The sequence below is a fragment of the Tubulanus polymorphus genome, chromosome 2 (assembly GCF_964204645.1).
Source record: "Tubulanus polymorphus chromosome 2, tnTubPoly1.2, whole genome shotgun sequence".
Lineage (NCBI taxonomy): Eukaryota > Metazoa > Nemertea > Palaeonemertea > Tubulaniformes > Tubulanidae > Tubulanus > Tubulanus polymorphus.
The window spans coordinates 19,135,597-19,155,259 of NC_134026.1; the positions used below are offsets into that span (position 1 = coordinate 19,135,597).

Genomic DNA, 19,663 nt, shown 5'->3' on the forward strand with positions numbered 1-19,663 from the left:
CAAAGCAGATGCTCACAATAAGGATAAGGATGTTCATACTTTTAGCAGCATTTGCAAGACCAAATGGACCTTTTCCCAGTTACGAACTACCATCCATGATAGACTCAAACTATGTTGGCAGGGCCTTGTGCCCAGGAAATAAAATCGGTCTTGTCCTAAGGGTGTGATCAAGTTGGAACCAGTTCCTGTTGTATTTCGATTCTCCATTATATTTTTGTCTTGAACACCATCATAGCAATGTCAAGCTGTCTAAATGTAGTGTAGAAAAACAATAATATATACGTTTCACAAACATTTATTGATTTCATAATGAAAATCGTACATTATTTTTTTAAATCAACACGCATTTGCAATGCTACTTAACAATATATCAGTCAAATGTGTTTCGAGTAAATGCAAACAAAAAATGGGATGACTGGCAGAAATCACTCCTCGTACGCAATGAAATACTCCAAAAAGAAGTGAGACTAACAATAACAGTCGAACCTACCTCGATAGCTCAATCTGGGTGCGTCCATCTTATTAAGCGAACTTCGTGTAAAACGATATGGTATTTTTACGAGAATTCAATCCGAGATCAGTTCGTGCAAGTATCGTTTACCAATGGTCGCCACTGAATTTATTTACCATAGAAATGAACAGGACACAATCAAAATATCCATCGATCGTACAACTGGGTTATTTTACTTAGATTCAACTAGGGGGGAATTCATCCGAATCATTAGATTTTATGTAATATTCTTTTCATGCAAAATGTTTTTTCGGTGGTATTTTTCACAGGATTCATTAAGTGACGCTCTTTTCACCATCGAAGTCGCAACTATCATAAACTTACATGTAGTTCTATCGATTGAAATACTTTGATAAATTCTACGTTCATTCTATATTCTACAATAGAGTCAACCTTGATTAATCCATACCAACAAAAATACATGTAATTTTGGTATCACTTAGTTCTATGAATCAACTACAATCGATATCCAATATGATATGATAGCCGTTTTTACGGATGGTTAAATTGCCTACCGGTATTTAAAATTTATTATTTTAAATACGAAACCAGGCATCATCATTAAATGCAGAAGCTTGAGACTATGACATCGATGGAATACTTAAGTGTCTTCAGGAGTTTCTCATATTTCCCACTGAGCACATAAACCTCATTACGGTACATGTATAATTAAATACAGTTGTTTGTATTCTTTCTCACCACTAATGTATGTTCCCGACAGCTGTTATGGATTACGCACATGGTTTTACATAGAACATTTTCGTTTAGATCGTTTAACATTGGGCAACAGGCCTGCGTATTTGTCTACAAAATAATTGAAAATACGGATTGTAGAGTATCAATTAGACACAGAAACTTAACGGGAATAATGTTACTTATTAAAAACCAGGACCAATTAATCAATACGGAATAAGCACTTACATGGGTACGGATAAACTGAGGTTGACTGCATATGTACACGCATTAAAACTAGCTGAAATGATATCGTCTTAAAATGAACCACCCAAGAATTTCGGTAAGGGGATGTCCATAAAAACATACCGGCGTTGGTTCGACTGTAGTTATTTTTCTTGTTTCAACTCATCAGAAGTTCATTTAACAAAATTTCGAATTCAATTACGAATTGTCATCTCAAAAAGTTATGAAAATATACCGACTATAGGTAATTCAGTCTAAGCAGCAGTCATGATATATCATTTGCAATATGGCGTAAATACCTGCAGATGCAATACATAAAATCCCCAAATGCTATGAAGAACATTGATTTTCTTACTTCGTAACTGACCTAAACATAAAAAGCCATATATATTCGTTTAACCTTTTCAGTGTGTCTACACCACAGTGCAGTATATAAATGGGTGATGGACTTGTATTGACATTATTAGTAATAGTTTTTATCTCCATTGGAAGATAGTAGCACCTATCAAACATTGTGAAATATAAGTAACTAATGATATGCCACAGTGTAGAGGCACTAAAGCGGTATGCCTGTTATTGAACATACTGGGGTGGAATCTTCAAAAAAATTTGAATTATCTCCAGCAATTTCGGGAATTGATTTGTCAGCATCGAAAGGGTTAAAGTATACTTGAAAAGTATAAAACTTGTACTTAGTGTACTTGCGCACAGTCAAGAACGTTTACATTACACATGTATTACACGTATACAGAATGTTACGCAATCGAGCTGCATTACATCGTCATCGAAAAAAAGTGCCCCCGAAACATGTACAATAAATCCATTTGTAACGAACTCATTATCACAGACGCTTCCGCAAAAATCATTTATAAAAACACGATTAGATTTACAAATATCCACACATACAACAATATTGACAAACCCGGTATACACATCGAGAGTATGCACTAGTATATAAACATCTAGAAAATTCAAAAATTATATATTTTGACATTCATCTGTTGTCTTTCTATCTTTCTTTAAAAACTCGATCTATACAGCAGACTCCACTCAAGTCTACTTTTTGGACCATATATGGTCCGACTTCGCGATACCTGAGCTGGATAGGATATAGGTCTCATACATATCGAGTCAGAAAAATATTTCAAAAAAATATCCGAGTTGGTTGGATCCTGCTTGAGCAGAGTCTACTGTATATTATTCTGTATATGTCGTGGTGTTTCATCGAGAGAAATTCTACCAAATATATTGCTGATTTTATCACTTCGATTGCCTTACCGGTATAAGCATTCTACATCATATGGTAAAAAACTTTAAAAGATACAGACTTCCTATTCGAAGTTTGATGTATCTATGCTAACCTTACCATGCTCAGACACACTCGAATTGGATATTTGCAAAATATGAACTGAAATGTTTCACATTTTCAACAATGATACAACCATCTCGAACACAGGCCCTTTTCAACTCAGTGTGGTCCTAATTCGAGCGAGTTTAGCACAAAATGTATAACCCATTTAGATGTAAGCCATGCGCGCATAAAATCCTATGCCATTGCACAGAACAATGAGAATTTCCATTCAAAGCCTCTGCGAAGATATCCATGGAACACTTGTTATAATATGCTATCTCAGATATAGGAATCGGTAATAATTCATTAGATGTTACAAACGAAACATTGAGAAAATTTAATTGAATGCCCCGCTGAATTATCTTTTCTTATCATAAGATTGATTTTCTAGCCAATGAAGTTTGTTTTTAAGTGAATGACTGAGATTTTAGTACCAGGTATAATAGGCAGCTATCAAGTTCATAGCAAGCTAAAGAATGTTTGCTTCCAAGCTGATATGGATCTATAGTAGGGATATTCAAAAACATTATGAAGATCAATTACAAGTAAAGTTTCCATGTGTACAAATAAAAATTTGATTTCAGTTTGTCAATAACTTTTGACTCAATCATCTAATCAGATCTGATTTGGTTTTAGATAAATATATAACTAACTGCTATGTTTTTAGTTTGAATCATCATTATTTGTCATATTTTTGTGTGAAGCACATAGATTATGTATATAGAATCGTGCTACGCATTATATGAATAAATAAACTATTTTTAATGCATTTGCAGCCACCTAAAAATTGCCATACTTCCAGTTCCGCCGTAATTACCACTACAAGTCTTTTTGTAATCAATTATTCTGGTTCCTTCTACTTTGATATTTTCACTATACAAATAATGATCATAATCAGTACTATATCATAATGATCAGTATATCACTGTCAAGGAAGCAAGGAGACACTGCTATGCTAAACCAGGCACCTTCCAGCCTAAACTAAGTGTGAAATCTTGTTTGGCTCATCCTTCCTTGGCTGGGCCTCGAATCTGCTGGCATTGTGACTCTGCAACAGCACAGTTACAGTGCTAATATAATTGCATAGCATTGCCTCGATGTCATCAGAAATCATGTTTCATTTTTGCCGCAGTTATTCCATGTATATACTACAAGGAATCTGCATGACTACATGCGCACTAGGTCTACGGTTTCGGGCGGGGGTTTGTACTGTGGCAGAGAGGATCCGTTAGGCTTGGAAACATATACAAAATTTTCCTTGTCAAAATTCTTTCACAATTACATAATATTACAGATACTCTATTACAAAACATCTTTACATTCATAATAAGATTGAGAGTGACCATAATATACATGTAAGGCAGATTTTATGTACCCTGGCAGAGGTAAACACCTACAGCAGGCAACATTAAGTAATCACAGTTACACATATACGAAGTATACATTCTTACGCGAAAAACCCACGCGGTACATTTTACGACAACTCGAAGCCGGTGTTGCTCGTTATAGCGTAGCGCAGCTTATCGCGTAGTGTGACCTTCTTTTGATAGTTGGGCAGTTTCAGCAGGTTGAAACACGTCGATGAAGTAGGCAGACGACCGATCGGATCTTTCTTGCGAATGTTGAAGAAGCCTTTAAGTACGCTGCCAACCGTGTCACCGGTGTCCTGAAATCAACAAGGATTTCAGGTATGAAATGAGTCAGTATGAAATTCATTTGGAAACTGGAAACAGAGAGCACTTTCCAAAGGAACATCAATAATCACAAGGCCAAATCACTGTAACAATTCTATTCTGCTTAACTATCTGACAATCAATTTCACTCTTTAACACCCCCTGGTGAACATATAGTACAGAAAGTACTAGATAGAGTATGTCATGAGCCAACAATTTTGCAATTGATTGTGGTAACAAAACGCCAAGGAACTAATATATAGCCTATATGAAAATACCATGTTGTTCCTCTATTCAATGCCCCTGCTGACCATACACAGAAACCAATGATGACTTTGAAACTTAGCATAATCATAGAACATGTCAAGAGCAACGATTTTCCAATTGATAGTGGTGTAAAAAAATATGCCGGCATGTACCAAATATAAGGAATAACCAGATAACCACAATTCCATGTAAGGAAATGTGTCTTATGACAGTGCTAGAACCCCATGTTTTGTTGCTATATAAAAATAAGTCAGCGCATAGTAACTCTGAAATAAAAGCATAAATCATACCTGATCATCACTGACTTCCACGCATCGAATTGAAAAAGGAGGCTCTAAATGGGCGAAGCCGAGTAGTGGCGGTTTGGAGCAACTGGTCACAAACTAAAATAGATCATACGAAGGAAACATACACATTCATGATTCGCAGATGGTAAGATATTCTGCATCATGCGATATAGTGTTACCTTCAGAAAAAGGCTGCGCTCCTGAGCGGTAAACTGTTTTTCAAGAATATCCCATAACCAGTTGATGACTTTGTGGTTGTTGTGGAAGCCTCCATAATACTGGGTGTATTTCCTGCATATAAAAACAATGCAACAGGAATATGTCAAAATTCAATGCCAAAATACTCGTGGTAACTAACCACACTCAATTGTCATGGCTATATACAGAAGAATCGTGACTGCCCTGCAATTCACATTCCTGAAATTTACTGGTCCCACATGAACCATGGTGGGCAAATTCCAGAGCGGTTGAAGAGATGATGGATTGTCATCACATAAGTTGGGAAAAAATCTAATTTTTTCATGCAGGTAACGCGATAATAGGAAGCGATCGGCACCATGGCAAGTATAATCTACTGTATCCAACAGTGAGGATGCATTCAAACAGTGTAATACTCCAAAATCTCTCATTTTCAGAGACAGCCTCCGTATCAACTCATTTTCTTAATGAAGGCTATCCAGTAAACCAGAAAAATGCCTCACAAGTTTGACACACTCATGATGTAAACGAGTTGAAATAAGTCGAAAAATTGCGTGATCTTTAGTGTGGGATTAACCCCTTAAGTGCTGAACCACTTGCATCTACGTGTGCACGCCATAAATATGTTTGTGATACACAATAGTTTTATCGCATATGTTTTTTAGTAAAGCCCCGTGATCAATAGTCAATCAATACTCAATAGTGCAGTGTGGATGGCAGGCTATCTAGATGTCAATTTACCTGAGATCTTCCAAGTCAACGTCAGTAGCTTCACCAGAAATAAGCATTTGTAACTCTGGTGTCGAGAACATACTGAGCCAGTCCGGATTTATGATTCCCTTGAAACCCCTGATAAATGCCTGTGTCTGCTCTTTAATCTGCTTGTACATACGAAAATGTGCCATCAAGTGGACGTAACTAATCCTAAATCGAAAGAAAATAACCAATACAGCATCTCGATCGTAACATGAAACACTTTTTCAGGAAATAAGATACAGACTTGTTTTCGTTGGTTACCGATACTCCTTTTCTACCGGGGACTAATTCATGAGTAACGATTTTTCCCATCACATCTTCGTCGTACGAGAATGTAAGATCTAAATCGGCGAGGTCCCCGTCGTAATGCTGAAATATTAAAACAAATTTGGTACGTATAATTCTTATACCCATACAGAATAAATACATCAAGGGTCACAATGGATGAATTCACATGTATTACGTAGAAAACAGGCCTGTTAAATCCATTTTCTTGATCGGATTGGTTATAGCTATACTCCAAGTCAAGTTCCAATATTGATTTTTATTCAACTGAAGAGGCGCACGCCGTAGTGCATTCTGAGCCAGATCAGACTATTTCAATTTCATCAATCTAAATAGATGCCTCCCCAACAAAATCTTAGGTACTTCCTGTTTTTCTCTGAGATGGCCACCCCCAAGAGCACCCATGAGGGTTAAATAACTTCATGATATTGTTAGAGAGCTTGAAACAGTTAGGGTAGTAGTAATTCATAGAAATAAGGGCCCCACCATCCTAGGGCAGCCCCTTTGGGGAGTATATCTATAAAAAAAAAGCTTTATATATTGTTTTATAGATCCGACAAAAATTGTAGGACCAGTAGCGAGTAAAAGTAAAAGTTGTTGGACCAATGGACGATGACAGAGCCCTAACCCATCAGCTCTGCTGACCTTTGGTCGAAGCAGAGCAAAAAAGAAACATTTACCTTGATGTAACTCAGACTTTTGTAAAGATCTGGATCCAAAGATGGCAATTCATCGATTGAACTGTAGGTCGAGTTGTGCTGATGCCCGAGAATGTGACTCAGAAAGAATGAAGCGAAGGGAACATCAACCACAATACCCTAAAATTATTGAAATTCAGACCCTTGTTGATAAGATAAACATGAAATCACGTATAATATCGTTAATCGCTGCGGAAAAACATTCAATTAATCAGTTGAATCAACTGCATCATACTGACCTCATAAACTGCTTTGCCCAACATGCGACCGACAAACTCAAACAAGGCTAAGTGATTCTCTTGTATGTGGGATGTTGTTGAGGGGTAAAGTTTCTGTTCACTTGTAACCTACAAAGAATCATACACAGAAATGCTCACATTCATAGCAAACCAGACACCAAGTTGCCACAAAGGATATTCTTACTAGTCCATGGATGCTAAAACCAGAGCACCTGGAAGTCACTGTGAACACTGTGATTTGGAAATTCTCAGAATTACCCATATTTAGACAGATAGATGAAAACTAAAACATGGTTACACACATTTTCAAGACAACTGAAATGTCAATACCAGAATTTTCGGTTTACAATTCTGACTGTCACCACATTCCACAAACCCAGATCCACAAACCCAGTTTAAAAGATATTCACATATATGTACTAACTCTTTCGATCAAGTCATGACTTAGGAGTTTGAAACGTGGTTGAATCAGAACAAATGTTTTCGACGATTACATAGCAGATCAAAGTTTATCTTTGACAAACGTCCCGCAAAGACAGTGACACCAATGGGGGTAACCGCAAACACCAGTTAGTCCAACCCATGGTGTGTCAAGCGTATCTCACAACTTGTCAAAATTTTTTCATTTTCAATTAATTTTGAACTACATTTCAGGCTCCAGAATCCATATATTATGACACAAGCCATAATAGCCTATAAGATTTTGCTTCTCTGTGATTTATATAGGTTTCATTGATAATTTGATAATCTATTTACATCCGAGAAAATTTGATTTGATTTGATTTAAGTTTTGCGCAAATTTGCATTGCATAGCGAAATAAAAGCAATGACACACTTGATGTTAGCTATCAAGTGATTTCAAAATCTGTGCCATTTTGTCTGGTGACACGATTTCGCATACCTTGAACAGATTCAGTGATGGATCGAACACCCGAGCAATTGTTTCTTCAAGGAACTCCTTAAATACACCATCCTGATCAATACCAGCTTCATCGAGTCCCTGGAAATGAAAGTGGAATGAAAATAATTATAATCAATAATATAGATAACATAATCAATGAATAAAACGACTAATACTGTTATTCATTTCATCAGAAATCTGAAAAAACAAGGAAACAAATACAAATTTGCATATACATGCACTTCTATGTGAACCCTGATGTACAGTTGTGAAGAGAACAATAATAAAGTTTACACAACATACCTGTTCATTAATGAACTTAACACGTATGACACCTTTTAGTGATCTAGTGGGCAGCTGAGCTAATTGACGATAGCCATCCTACAAAGCAAATACATAGATTCATCACAAAATAAGCAAAACCGAGCTGCTCTTTGGTTTTTACATTTCATTTTTCAACAGCAGCTGCCAGATCGGAATCAAAGCAATAGGCCATCAAGCAAAGACCTACTGGTATGTAAATTGAAACGTACCTCGATCAGCCTATTTCTGTGGATCATGATCAGCGTTGACTGAGGCGACGCGCATGCCGATTCCGTTATACCCATCACTTCCTTTTCTTTGGCCACATATTTACGGAAGAGTATAACGCGCTGAAATTATCAGAACAAAGTACCGGTGTAATGTCGATCCAGAGGCTAGTTTCATGCATGGCATTTGATGCGCACAGAGGACATAGCCATTAAGATTTGTTAGATCGACTACTAGTAGACTGAAATCAATGAATAGGGCCCAAATCTTTTTTGTTTTCATAAATCTACTGTTGTCATTGTCAGAAAAATGATATTTTTTACCAACTTCTGAACTTCTCAGACCAGCAAACCGACAGTTATTCTCACATTGCGAAATGAATGTATGATCTGTACAAAAATACATGTACCAGTGCGATGAATAGATATTAGGGGCCATGGCTAGTGCTTACACATCTATACGGTAACTTTCAGTTGGAATCAAAATATTTGAGTACATGTCCTTCCCCGAAGAGATGAAAGTATTTCAGAATGAATCATTTTCATGTGCACATATGTACCATTCATATTTCGTACATACCTCTTTGTGCGGAATGATGAAAGGCATTTTCTGCATGAGAAATTGAGCAGTGCGACGCTTCCGTTCTAATTCCGTCAGAATCACCGATGGCTTGACATCTCTGTAAAGACGAAAATTACAATTATTTCTGAAACCTTTGACATCATCATAGAGTGTACTAAATCAGTAGTAATGAGTTGAAACGTTTTTGAGGGGGTTTATTCCCATTCTACCCCTCATGGTTTCCCAAGTTGCCCCTAATCCCCATTTCAACCCTTGATTTCTCAGAGATTACACATATGCTTAGTCAGATGTTTACTAGTAATTCTTACATTTTATTTGTGGTTCTAACAAATCTAATTTGAGCAATAAGGGCAAAATGGCCAAGTATCTTAATTTGAATCAGCCAATTAGGAGGAAAGGGGTGAAAACGGAGGCAACCTTTTCCACAAACACTAAATCCTGAAGTCTTATCTGGATTTTGATCAAATCTGGACATCAGTTATGAATACAGAAATGCTACAGTAATTCATTGCATCTGCTATTTTCCTTGTGTCTAATTATGTGCATTCACTCAAGACGAAACTCAAATACGAAGCCTAGTTTATTCAAGTCTACATTTACACACTAAGAAAGAAGCCTACCGGTATAGTTCATTCAAATCCACATTCACTGTCTACAATAGACAGGGCACCTATGGGTACTATAAAGCCCATTCATCATTTCTTTTTTAGATTACATATAGATTACATAAAATAATTGCCTTACTTTATAAGCCAGTGGTCTTTCGGTGTGTACGACCGACGGCAGTCTCGATCATAGAGAATCATCAGTAAGGAATGTACAGTGGAAAAAAATGAATTCTGGTTGAGAGAACGTACATCTGAAATTAAAGAAAACAAACAATAGTAGTCAAAACTGATATTCTAATGTTGTGTAACTCGAATAGAAATATCAAAACACAACGTTTCGACGTGTTAATTCTACGTCGTTTTCAAGTGATCTGAGAGGATACGTCAGGAATTCGTACAAGAGGAATGAATGATTATTACCTGTAACTGATTGTCACCCCCAAAACCTTGCATTTGACATTTTGAATTAGTCAGATTTGACATATTTGTTCCGTTGAAGTTAGCATTTAGTGAGTACTGGCACTATAAAGGATAGTGCCCTATAACCAATAAACAAATCTCTAAAAAACTTGCAAAAACCATACGATTTTTGAATCTAGCCAGATGTTGCATGAAATAAGAGATGTTTCAGGATGCATTTTGTCAAGACGATAGTAATGGTAGGTCCCCACAGATTATTAGTCCTAATAATATGGAATAGAGTTGTGAAGTGAGAATTCATAGCGAAATGTAGTGCCAACCTAAAAGATTGTTCCAGACTAGCTTGAAAAGAAGTTGATTCAGGAATGTACTCAGTTGAACTAGGTCGTCCAGATTGAACGGTTTGTTCTGTTCGTATAGCTCTATATCATCTAGAATTCTGGAAGACAAAAACAAAACAATGATTAACCCTCCAATCATAATTCATGGGTATTGTTTACCACAGTGAAAAGTAGGATTTTAACAACGTATTTTTGTGGACCCTAGGAGAATCATATCGGTTATAACGAAATATTGTAGCCTCGGCCGAGAGAAGATAAAACAACACACAGCTGTCAATATACGATGATATGTCAGGATATAATAACTTATTATCAGTATCAGTATTGCGGTTAGACAGCATTTTATATGTATACTGCACAAAACATCATAAACTAAAAGGCTCTAACATCAAAGCGTCATTTGATCTCTTCTTTTAGGCACTACTTTGATTCCATTGATTTAATCATCTTGTCAATTTCCCATGAAACTTCAAAAATAGGCTTGCTGATTTGGCTTTCAGTTGGACATCTTGATGCTGATTGCCATGATTGGGAGTTGCAGTTATGTCTAGGGCCCAATTTCACAAAAAGGTTCATCTCAAGATCAATTTCATTTCTTCGTTAGTTCAGTTTATCTTGAATCGATTTAAAACCTTAATCCTTTTTGTAAAACTGGGCCCAGGCCAGATACGTGTAGAAACTCAAAACATTCAGATAATCCTTCAGAACGTAAAGAAAACTTCCCCTTGATTCATTCCATCCACAGATGAGCGAATCGACCTCTGGCAGGCTAAATAAAAGCATGGATTCAGCATCACCGCAGCCTCAACTAGCACTTACATGACAAGATGAGCTGCCGTGTCAGCAAAAAGGATCAACGTATTGTACAATGGGTGCGACAAGTTCTTCTGATCAACTACCAACACATCAATGAAACTCTTCAGACCGCAAGTGGGACCCAACATATCGAAAAACTTCCACAACACTGGCAACAGAACATCCTGACAGCTTAAACCTAAAAAATAAATATGCTATATATTAAACTCAAACTGAATTGGGTAGTCAGTTTTAAACCGAGTATAGGCATTTATTACGAATAGATAAAAAGAAACAAAGAGAATCCATGAAAACAACTCATAAGTACATTGTACTGTATCCTGGGGTTTGAGAATGGTAGCCAATGTATAAATCGAGGGCGTGTAGACTTGTACAATTCAGATTTCAGACTACTCTCACTCATTTTTGTTCTATCAAATTAATCAATCACAGGTTTTATGTGTGCCGCTAAAATCCTGACTGCAAAAAGCTTCTTACAGATCATCAGATAGATTACCTACCAGCAAGTATTTCAGTCCTCAATTGCGTAAGCGTGTTTAGAGCTGTGTGATACAATGTACACGTGTTACAAGTGTTGACAACCACCGGGCTATCGGCACGAAACCTAGGCGCCACTGGTTTGTTGTTGCTGCTTGCTTTATCCATAGCACGTTTTAAGATATCTGTTGATGAAAAACATCACAACCATTCAAACACTTGACAAATGGTTAGAATAATATAAGACTAACATTAAGTTATGCTTTGTAATTCGAACAAGTTACTTATTCTTCTATTAATGTTATTTCCCTCTAATTGCTTACTTTTTGATGGCGAATTCATTCTGGCAGCAGCAGTCTGCGCGGCTTCCACTTTCTGAGATTCTATTGTCGCCATCAGATCGCTGAACAGAATCTTGATCATCTTCATACTCCACAACAGCTGCAGCTGTTTCACGACAAATGGCATCGCTTCGTGCAAACTGCAGAGATTCATATCAAATGTAACAGGGACGTCACCACATCCCCGACAGATCTGACATATGTTAGACTATCATTCCAAGATAAACATTTCATAACGCTAAAAATGTGCTTTTTTATGTAATGGGAAGTACCATGCAGCTCTCATATATATCTGTCATTCATTGTGCAGACGATCATCTTCACCCATCAAGGGTTTCGAACACACTATGCTAAAGCTGTTCCCCGAACCCCTTAACCTCACGAGTCGTTACTAGGCGACCAGGATCAGGTCGGGCCAATCAAAGCGCTTGTAACAAACAACGTTAGACTTCTGTTGGAATTCCCGTTAAATGGACCAATCAGCGAACGATTTACCGAACAAGGAAGTATTTTGCAAATCGATTTATGACGTCATGCGCTTGCGAAAGTAATGAAATTGCGCGTCGCGAAGCCAGGGGGTTGGTGGAAGCGAGTTCGGGAACGAAACCGGACTCCTGGCAAGCGAGGATGGCAGACGATGGGATACCAGTCTAACCAACAACACTTCCCCGGAAAAAGTCTTTCTGAAACAGCGGTGAAAATATTGATATGCACAGATAAGAGAGTGTGATCTTGTAATCACAGAGCAAATTCTAATTCTTTGGTTCTTGAATGGATTTCTTACTACAAAATATTGGAAACTGCACATGAGGGCATCTACATTCTAAAGGAATTTCTTCTGGGGTAGTACCCTAGACCCAATTAGTTTGGCGCTCGAAATAGAGGAACTGTTCTTCAAATATTTTTTGAAAATGTTTGACCAATCAAAAACTCAAGGATACATCCCCGTCAAGAAAGTGTGTTCACCGCAATTCACCTATGAATTCATCTTAAAATGATTGGGCTTGGAGTTCACTGAGGTTGTGAAATGAAATATCAATTGAATTGAATTTCAATGGACAGTGCTCTCCGCTAGAAGTATATATGCTTGAAGAAGCTCTTTATTATTTGAAAAGAAAACTTCCCTTATTATGCAGCTCATGGTAGAACATCTATTATTGTAATTGAGGTTCAAGAATTGTTATTATGAACTGAAAACTAAGTAAGGACAATCAATCTGCACATGTGCAGGCAGTTTACGATTAGTGATAAAAACTTTTAGAGGCCAAAAAGGAGTAATATAATACTAATTTAATTTCTTTAGCCCCATTTCCACTGTGACACATAGCTCAACGGCACTATCCATTAAATTGGTATTATTACCCCAGTCTATAACTCAAACTATTTATCAGTCATCTCTCCCTGGGAGGAAGTAACATCAGAGAAGCTGCTAGGCACTCAGAAGTAATCTATCAGCCAGGTAGCCATTTACTCCTGGATGAAGATAGACAATGAGGATAAGTGTGTTGCCCGGGGACACTACAGTAATATACATGGGTTCAAACCTACGACCTGGCTTCCCATGTTCGAACACTCTAACCACTCGCCCACACCGCTAGCCCAAATTAAAGTCTTGAAATTTTTGTGAATTTGTGATTTTCACAAATGAAAGTCTTGATTGCCAAGTGATATCTTCCTATGAGCAATTGAGCATCGGCACTTCACGCTTATAGTTAATGGCAACAAACTCACTGGCTGAATATGTTCATTAGATTTTGAGATTAAATTTTCAGTCACATGCTTTGCGCATTTTTTGAAAAATGAAGTAAAGTAAAAAGCAGCAGTTAATGCTTACTTGTCTGCTGCCATGGTGGTCATATTGGAAAGCAATTTTTGTCACACACATTCAATTTCACTTACCTTTGATCAGTTTTCTGAGAGAACCAACCGAGAACTGGATGCCAGTGGGTTAAATTTGATTTTTTATTCTGTACATACTGTTCGCAGCTTTCCAGAAGACTTATAACTACATCCTAATTCGGGAAAATGCAATGATAATGCGAGTATAGTCACGTGTGAAACGAACTGATAGTAGGTTGATGATTAAGAGATTATGCATGGCACTTACAACAAATGATTGGGTTTTTTCTACGAGACCCTGAAAATGAAATACTTAGCTATAAATTATTAGCATTTGCACAAAATACTATACAATGAATAACTATTAGTCAAGTGACACATCACTTCCCACCAATTTACAAATTCCCTGAGTTTTCCCTGATTTTGCAATGTTATAACATAAAATTCCCTGAGTGAATCCGAGTAATTTCTTTGATTATAAAGTAACAATTCATTAATTTCTTATGAATCACTTAGTGATAAAGAAATGCGTGGTTAATAACAAAATCTATCAAATTCCCATCAGTTTTATCCCATCTATCAGTTTTCCCTGATTTTTTCTAGATTTTTCTGATTCCCTGAGTTTTCCAGGTTTTTCCAAGTCAGTGGCCACCCTGCATCATTAACAGGGTTTAGATTTTACAATCTGACAAAGATGGGTATTTGAGTTTTTAAGAGTGCAGTGTGTCTCCAACAAATTTCTAAAGGCCACATATCCGATACTACTTTATCACACTCTATGCCAAATACAACTTGACAGACTCCTGAATCCCCTATAAGTTAGTACAGTTACAGCACACATTTCAATAGTAACTGGTCCTCTACTGCATGCAGTATCAGAACCAATCTACACAGCGAATGATTATACATTATTTTGAAGCCATTTCCTGCATTGCATGTACAAAATACATACCTCTATTTCAACACTACCAAGCTGAATCACATTAGCTAAGAGGCAAAGAGCGTAGTTTCCTTCCAGAGAATTGAAGACGATTTTAGTTCTTTGCTCATTTGCCAACAGGTCGATGGTTTTCTTGAATATCCGGTGGGTCATCAACAGCGCCAGGCACTGAATAGGACAACATAAATTTTTCTCCAACATCCACTCACGATTACATGGATAAAACCTAAGTGAGCAATTATCGCATCGTACATACCTCCTGTGCCGTGATGGAAACGTGATATATAATTCCCGGCACCGATAGAATGTGCAGCAGGAAAACGGTCATGAGATTATCTGAGAAATTCGAAGCGATCAGTGGCCGTAATGCGATCGTCAGAATGGCAGACAATGTTGCGTGTTTGAAGGATGGTTTCGAACGAGCGAGACCATGCATCAGTAGTTGCTAGAATACAAAAAAAAAGTTCTAATACATATACGGTACATTCCTCGTAACTTGTTTACTCCCAGTCGCTTTCCTTGGATTATCGCATGTCCAGGACAATATATAACAAATTTTCTTACTCCAATTCATTGTGATAACCCATCCCAACTAAGTACAACTGCTACAGAATTTTGATACCTCAAAGAAAATCTACTGGTCACACGAGATCCTAGGCAAGTCTAGGGAGTCTACTGTATTTGAGTATACACGTCTACACACAGGGTAATCCCAATTTGGAAATGTGTCATTGAAAATTGCTACTTTTGGCAATTAAAAATGTCTGCTAGTCGGCCATCTCAACTGCGAAGGCTTAATTTCGGGCAACAAATGCTCATGCATACATAAACCAAATATAAAGACGTCAAAACATGCAAATACATGAAAATATAACTTGATTCTATCTACAGATGAACAAACTAATGGATGATGAGATTTTCTAAGAAAAGAGTAGCCTACCTGAATGGCAGGATACATTCCTTTTGCATTCAATGTGCGCATCACGTTCGAACATAACTGGTTCATTCCTGGTCTCAATGCTTCTCCTGTACAGAAAGATAAGAAACATCCACATAAAGCTAGTCGTAAGTATAATATTCCACAAGGAATGAGTAATGTATGTTCGAGCTAGGCATAAGTACATGTATAACCTATTCCATAATCCGAGTAATGTACAATTGATGTAAGAAATATGGATGAATTTCTCATATCACGGCAAGCCATTTAACAATGCTTATTCCGATAATTATGACCAGGGCCTTTTTTCGAAGTGTTTAAAAACTGGGGAGGCCACAGAAGGAATATTACAGCCTGTGCACATCAAAAAGGGTACAATGGATTGAAACTACACGTATTCAGGCGTAACGCATTTGTTTGATGACTGCGGGTTTTGACATAAAGCAAACTATTTGGGGGCAAGTAAATTATGTATACAAGCAAAACCCACAGTTGATGATTCAACAATTTGTATTGACAGTTTCGAAGTTTTGACTGAACTTAATCATCAGAGAAATGAAAATAACATAATAATGATATACAGTAATTTAATATATATGTTACTAAGGAAGACTAGGGACAGGAAGAGCAATTGCTAAGATACAGACAAGACAAATAGATACATGAACAAGGATGCGCATTTATTTGTTGAAATACTGAGATCAATATCAGTCTACCAGTCATTATGGATGGTTTTCATAGAGTGGTTTTAATAGGTGCCGGCCAAGTTCCTGATATTTCGGCATGTTAATGACGTTGCAGGCTCGCAAGGATTTTTTACCTACCTGACTTTCCTTTCAGTATCTTCCAATTACTGGTACTAGTAAAATTCACTAACATGTGAAGATAAGTTGTGATAACCTTCATGTCTTTTGGAGATTCCGGCTGAAACACAGGCAAATTTAAGAAATAGTGCTACCGATCAAGGATTCCTCATCTGACAAAGCCCTAATATGAAGCGGGTCATAAGTATCTTCACAAAGTCGATGAAAAGCTAAACTTATATTTCTAAATTCAACCCTTATCACACCAATACGATACACCATAAGATTAATTGCACGATTTTCCAATGTAACACGTACCTTTAATGATTTCAGATAAACACAACATTGCCACAAAATGCTTTTCACTTGTTGAATCCAGAACAGTACATCCGATTTTGATAATGTCACTGATAAATAGTTGTTCTAAAAACAGAGAATCGTTATAATCTTTTTTATCCCTCGACCCTCTGAGCTCCACCCTGGCGTTATTTGCAGGCTCAAAACTATGCAATCAGATAGCCATATATCAGGCTTCCCCTCGAGCATAATTGCTAGATATTTGACAAACTTAGCAACTGTGCCTGTTGAATAATACATGTATCAATACATGTATCATACATGTACATAACAGTACCGTATTCCAATTGAAAAGTATCAACAACTATGTGAATTATATACGCCGATGTCTCTCTTGAAACACACCTGCCTCGTGAGATGCCCGGGTATCCCATAAGCACTCCCTACAATCATGCGATCTTATCACTGTCAGGCCCGTATGAACAGAAACGAAATGACATATACGTACCTTTTTGTTTTCCGCCTCGACACTGATAAGTATATATTTGCACAAATATTCAAATCGCTGTAAAACAATAAGAAAATGATTGAAATCAGCAAATTCAAAATTCACACCCGTAACATAAACCCGGGATGAAATGGTGCCAAGACAAATAACAACTCCTTGACATAAAACAAAAGAAAGTATAAGAAACTGGGCCTAAGTGAGTTACAGGCAATGCAGGGGTTTGCGTCATCCATGTGCCAATGCGATAATATTTCTGGAGGTTTCTTTTTTCTGAATACCGGGGATAGGCCAAAGAGGAAGCATCCACCAAGAAACTCAAGGATTTGAACCCATGAACCACAGATAAGCGAGACGAGTAAAAGACCAATGCACCTGCTTTCAAGTGCTACATACCACATTGTCTGCCTCTTGATCCAAAACAAACATGAATTTACGAATTGTTTTATGAACAGCGATGGCTAAAAAAGATACGAACACGTTTAAACATGTAGGTATGTATAAATTCTTCTTTTACTTACTGGAATACATGCATAGATGTTTTCTGCTAGAGGATCAACCTATCTAGGTAAGCTCATTTTTGATACAGCCTAGAACCGAACTGTAATTCACAATTTTTAGTAAGACCATTTTGGACGTAAATTATTACTGAACACAGTTGGACCCGAATACCAGTAGTATCAAAAAGTGAAAGATTCAGATATCAAGGGTCAATCGAGGGAGGAAAATTACAAAATAACATATTCCTATAGAAAAAATACACATAGGACATACCGTACCTGGTTTAAGCACAGGTTTATAATCATTCTCTTGATTATCAAGCGTCTGCATGAATTCATCTAACTCATATATGACTGATGCTCGTACATGTTTCCTAGTCAGGTAGCCTCTTGCGAAGCGCTTAATAAAATGAAGAAATTCAACAAAATTATAAAAGCCTACCTATACTTACGTGGGCTAGAAAGTAAGGGTACCAAACACGGTGGGGGATTCCCTTCGATATTCAGCTCAGATGCACTGGCATACCTGTACTGGGATACCCCTCCTTTCTAAAGGTTTAATTATTTAAAAAGTTAGGTTGGGTATGTGGGGCAAAGAACCACTTCAATGCGTAGCTAAGATCCTGGCCTATGAGCCATAAGCAAGATATCCCCTGAATTTACGCGTTTATATATGAACTAAACTCTCGAATTTCTTGTTTTAACTGTAGGGTAAGAAGATTTTTAGGAATTTTTGGTCCGAGCTCAGTAGACAATCAATAGAAATTAAGAATCAAATTAATAGGCCCCCTACATGAATAAACTGGAGAAAAGTAAAGCAGAGTTAACTGTACATAACAATGCTATTTGGCCATAGATACCAAGTTTGCTGATCGTAAGCTACTTGATTATAAATCAGGATCGTAAAGTGGATTTTAGTATTGTTCCCATATTTACCTGTATAACCAATGCACCGTCATCCCTTTGCTTTTCATGAGCTCTTTCAGCACGAGCTACCTTCGCTTGGTTCAGAAATTCACTTTTCTTATCAACTTTGGAAAACATTACTTTCTCCAATTTCTGTCGAGACAATAACTAATTGAGAACGGCGCCTACAAAATAGTGATTATGAAACATTCATAGGGCATAGAAATAAACCATAAATCGAGGGTCCTGCTGCTCCCCTTCTTGCCCTCTAAGTTTCGTATAAGATAACCTGAATTAATGAAGGAATTAAATCAATTTAAGAGTTAAACCTTTTTGTGAAACTGGACCCAGTGTATGTTACCTCTTTTGCTTAGCCTTTAGGCCTACTCAATAAGGCTAATGTTAGTACACACACAGACTCCGTGGTGTGGTGACTATTTTCTTCTTCACATAAAAAACGCTGCAGAACCAGATCAATCACCAATCAACTGCACGCACAATCATGAAATATCAACCAGTACGTTTCGACTGAACAGTATAGTAGACCAAGCAAGGCCTATCCGCACACATAGAAACCAGTTGTCAGACACAAAATGAGATGTTCAAATTTTGATCATATCATCTTAATTTTGACAGTTCGACCATTGCGTCTGACACTAAAAGTCGGGTAGCGGACTTTTCTGGTACATCATTATCCAGGCCCGATAATGTGCCTTTAGAAACTCTTGTCCGCTGA

At 37.3% G+C, this 19,663-nt stretch overlaps 1 protein-coding gene across 1 annotated transcript; it reads right to left on the reverse strand.

The window, feature by feature from the left end:
* Window positions 1-345: 345 nt before the first annotated feature.
* Window positions 346-19,556, reverse strand: LOC141899435 (ubiquitin-protein ligase E3B-like). Its single transcript, XM_074785738.1, has 28 exons — window positions 19,289-19,556; window positions 18,958-19,112; window positions 18,301-18,421; window positions 17,918-17,982; window positions 17,525-17,581; window positions 17,038-17,142; window positions 16,741-16,840; window positions 15,920-16,005; window positions 15,236-15,424; window positions 14,992-15,147; window positions 14,308-14,337; window positions 14,100-14,212; window positions 12,183-12,340; window positions 11,883-12,044; window positions 11,386-11,560; window positions 10,546-10,664; window positions 9,942-10,056; window positions 9,195-9,294; window positions 8,618-8,737; window positions 8,388-8,465; window positions 8,085-8,183; window positions 7,184-7,291; window positions 6,927-7,064; window positions 6,206-6,330; window positions 5,947-6,129; window positions 5,187-5,298; window positions 5,011-5,103; window positions 346-4,446 (listed from the first exon to the last, which is right to left on the reverse strand). Exons 2-28 carry the CDS (start codon window positions 19,063-19,065, stop codon window positions 4,255-4,257), a joined length of 3,207 nt encoding a protein of 1,068 aa, XP_074641839.1. The 5' UTR covers window positions 19,066-19,112; window positions 19,289-19,556; the 3' UTR covers window positions 346-4,254.
* Between the last annotated feature and the right edge of the window lie 107 nt (window positions 19,557-19,663).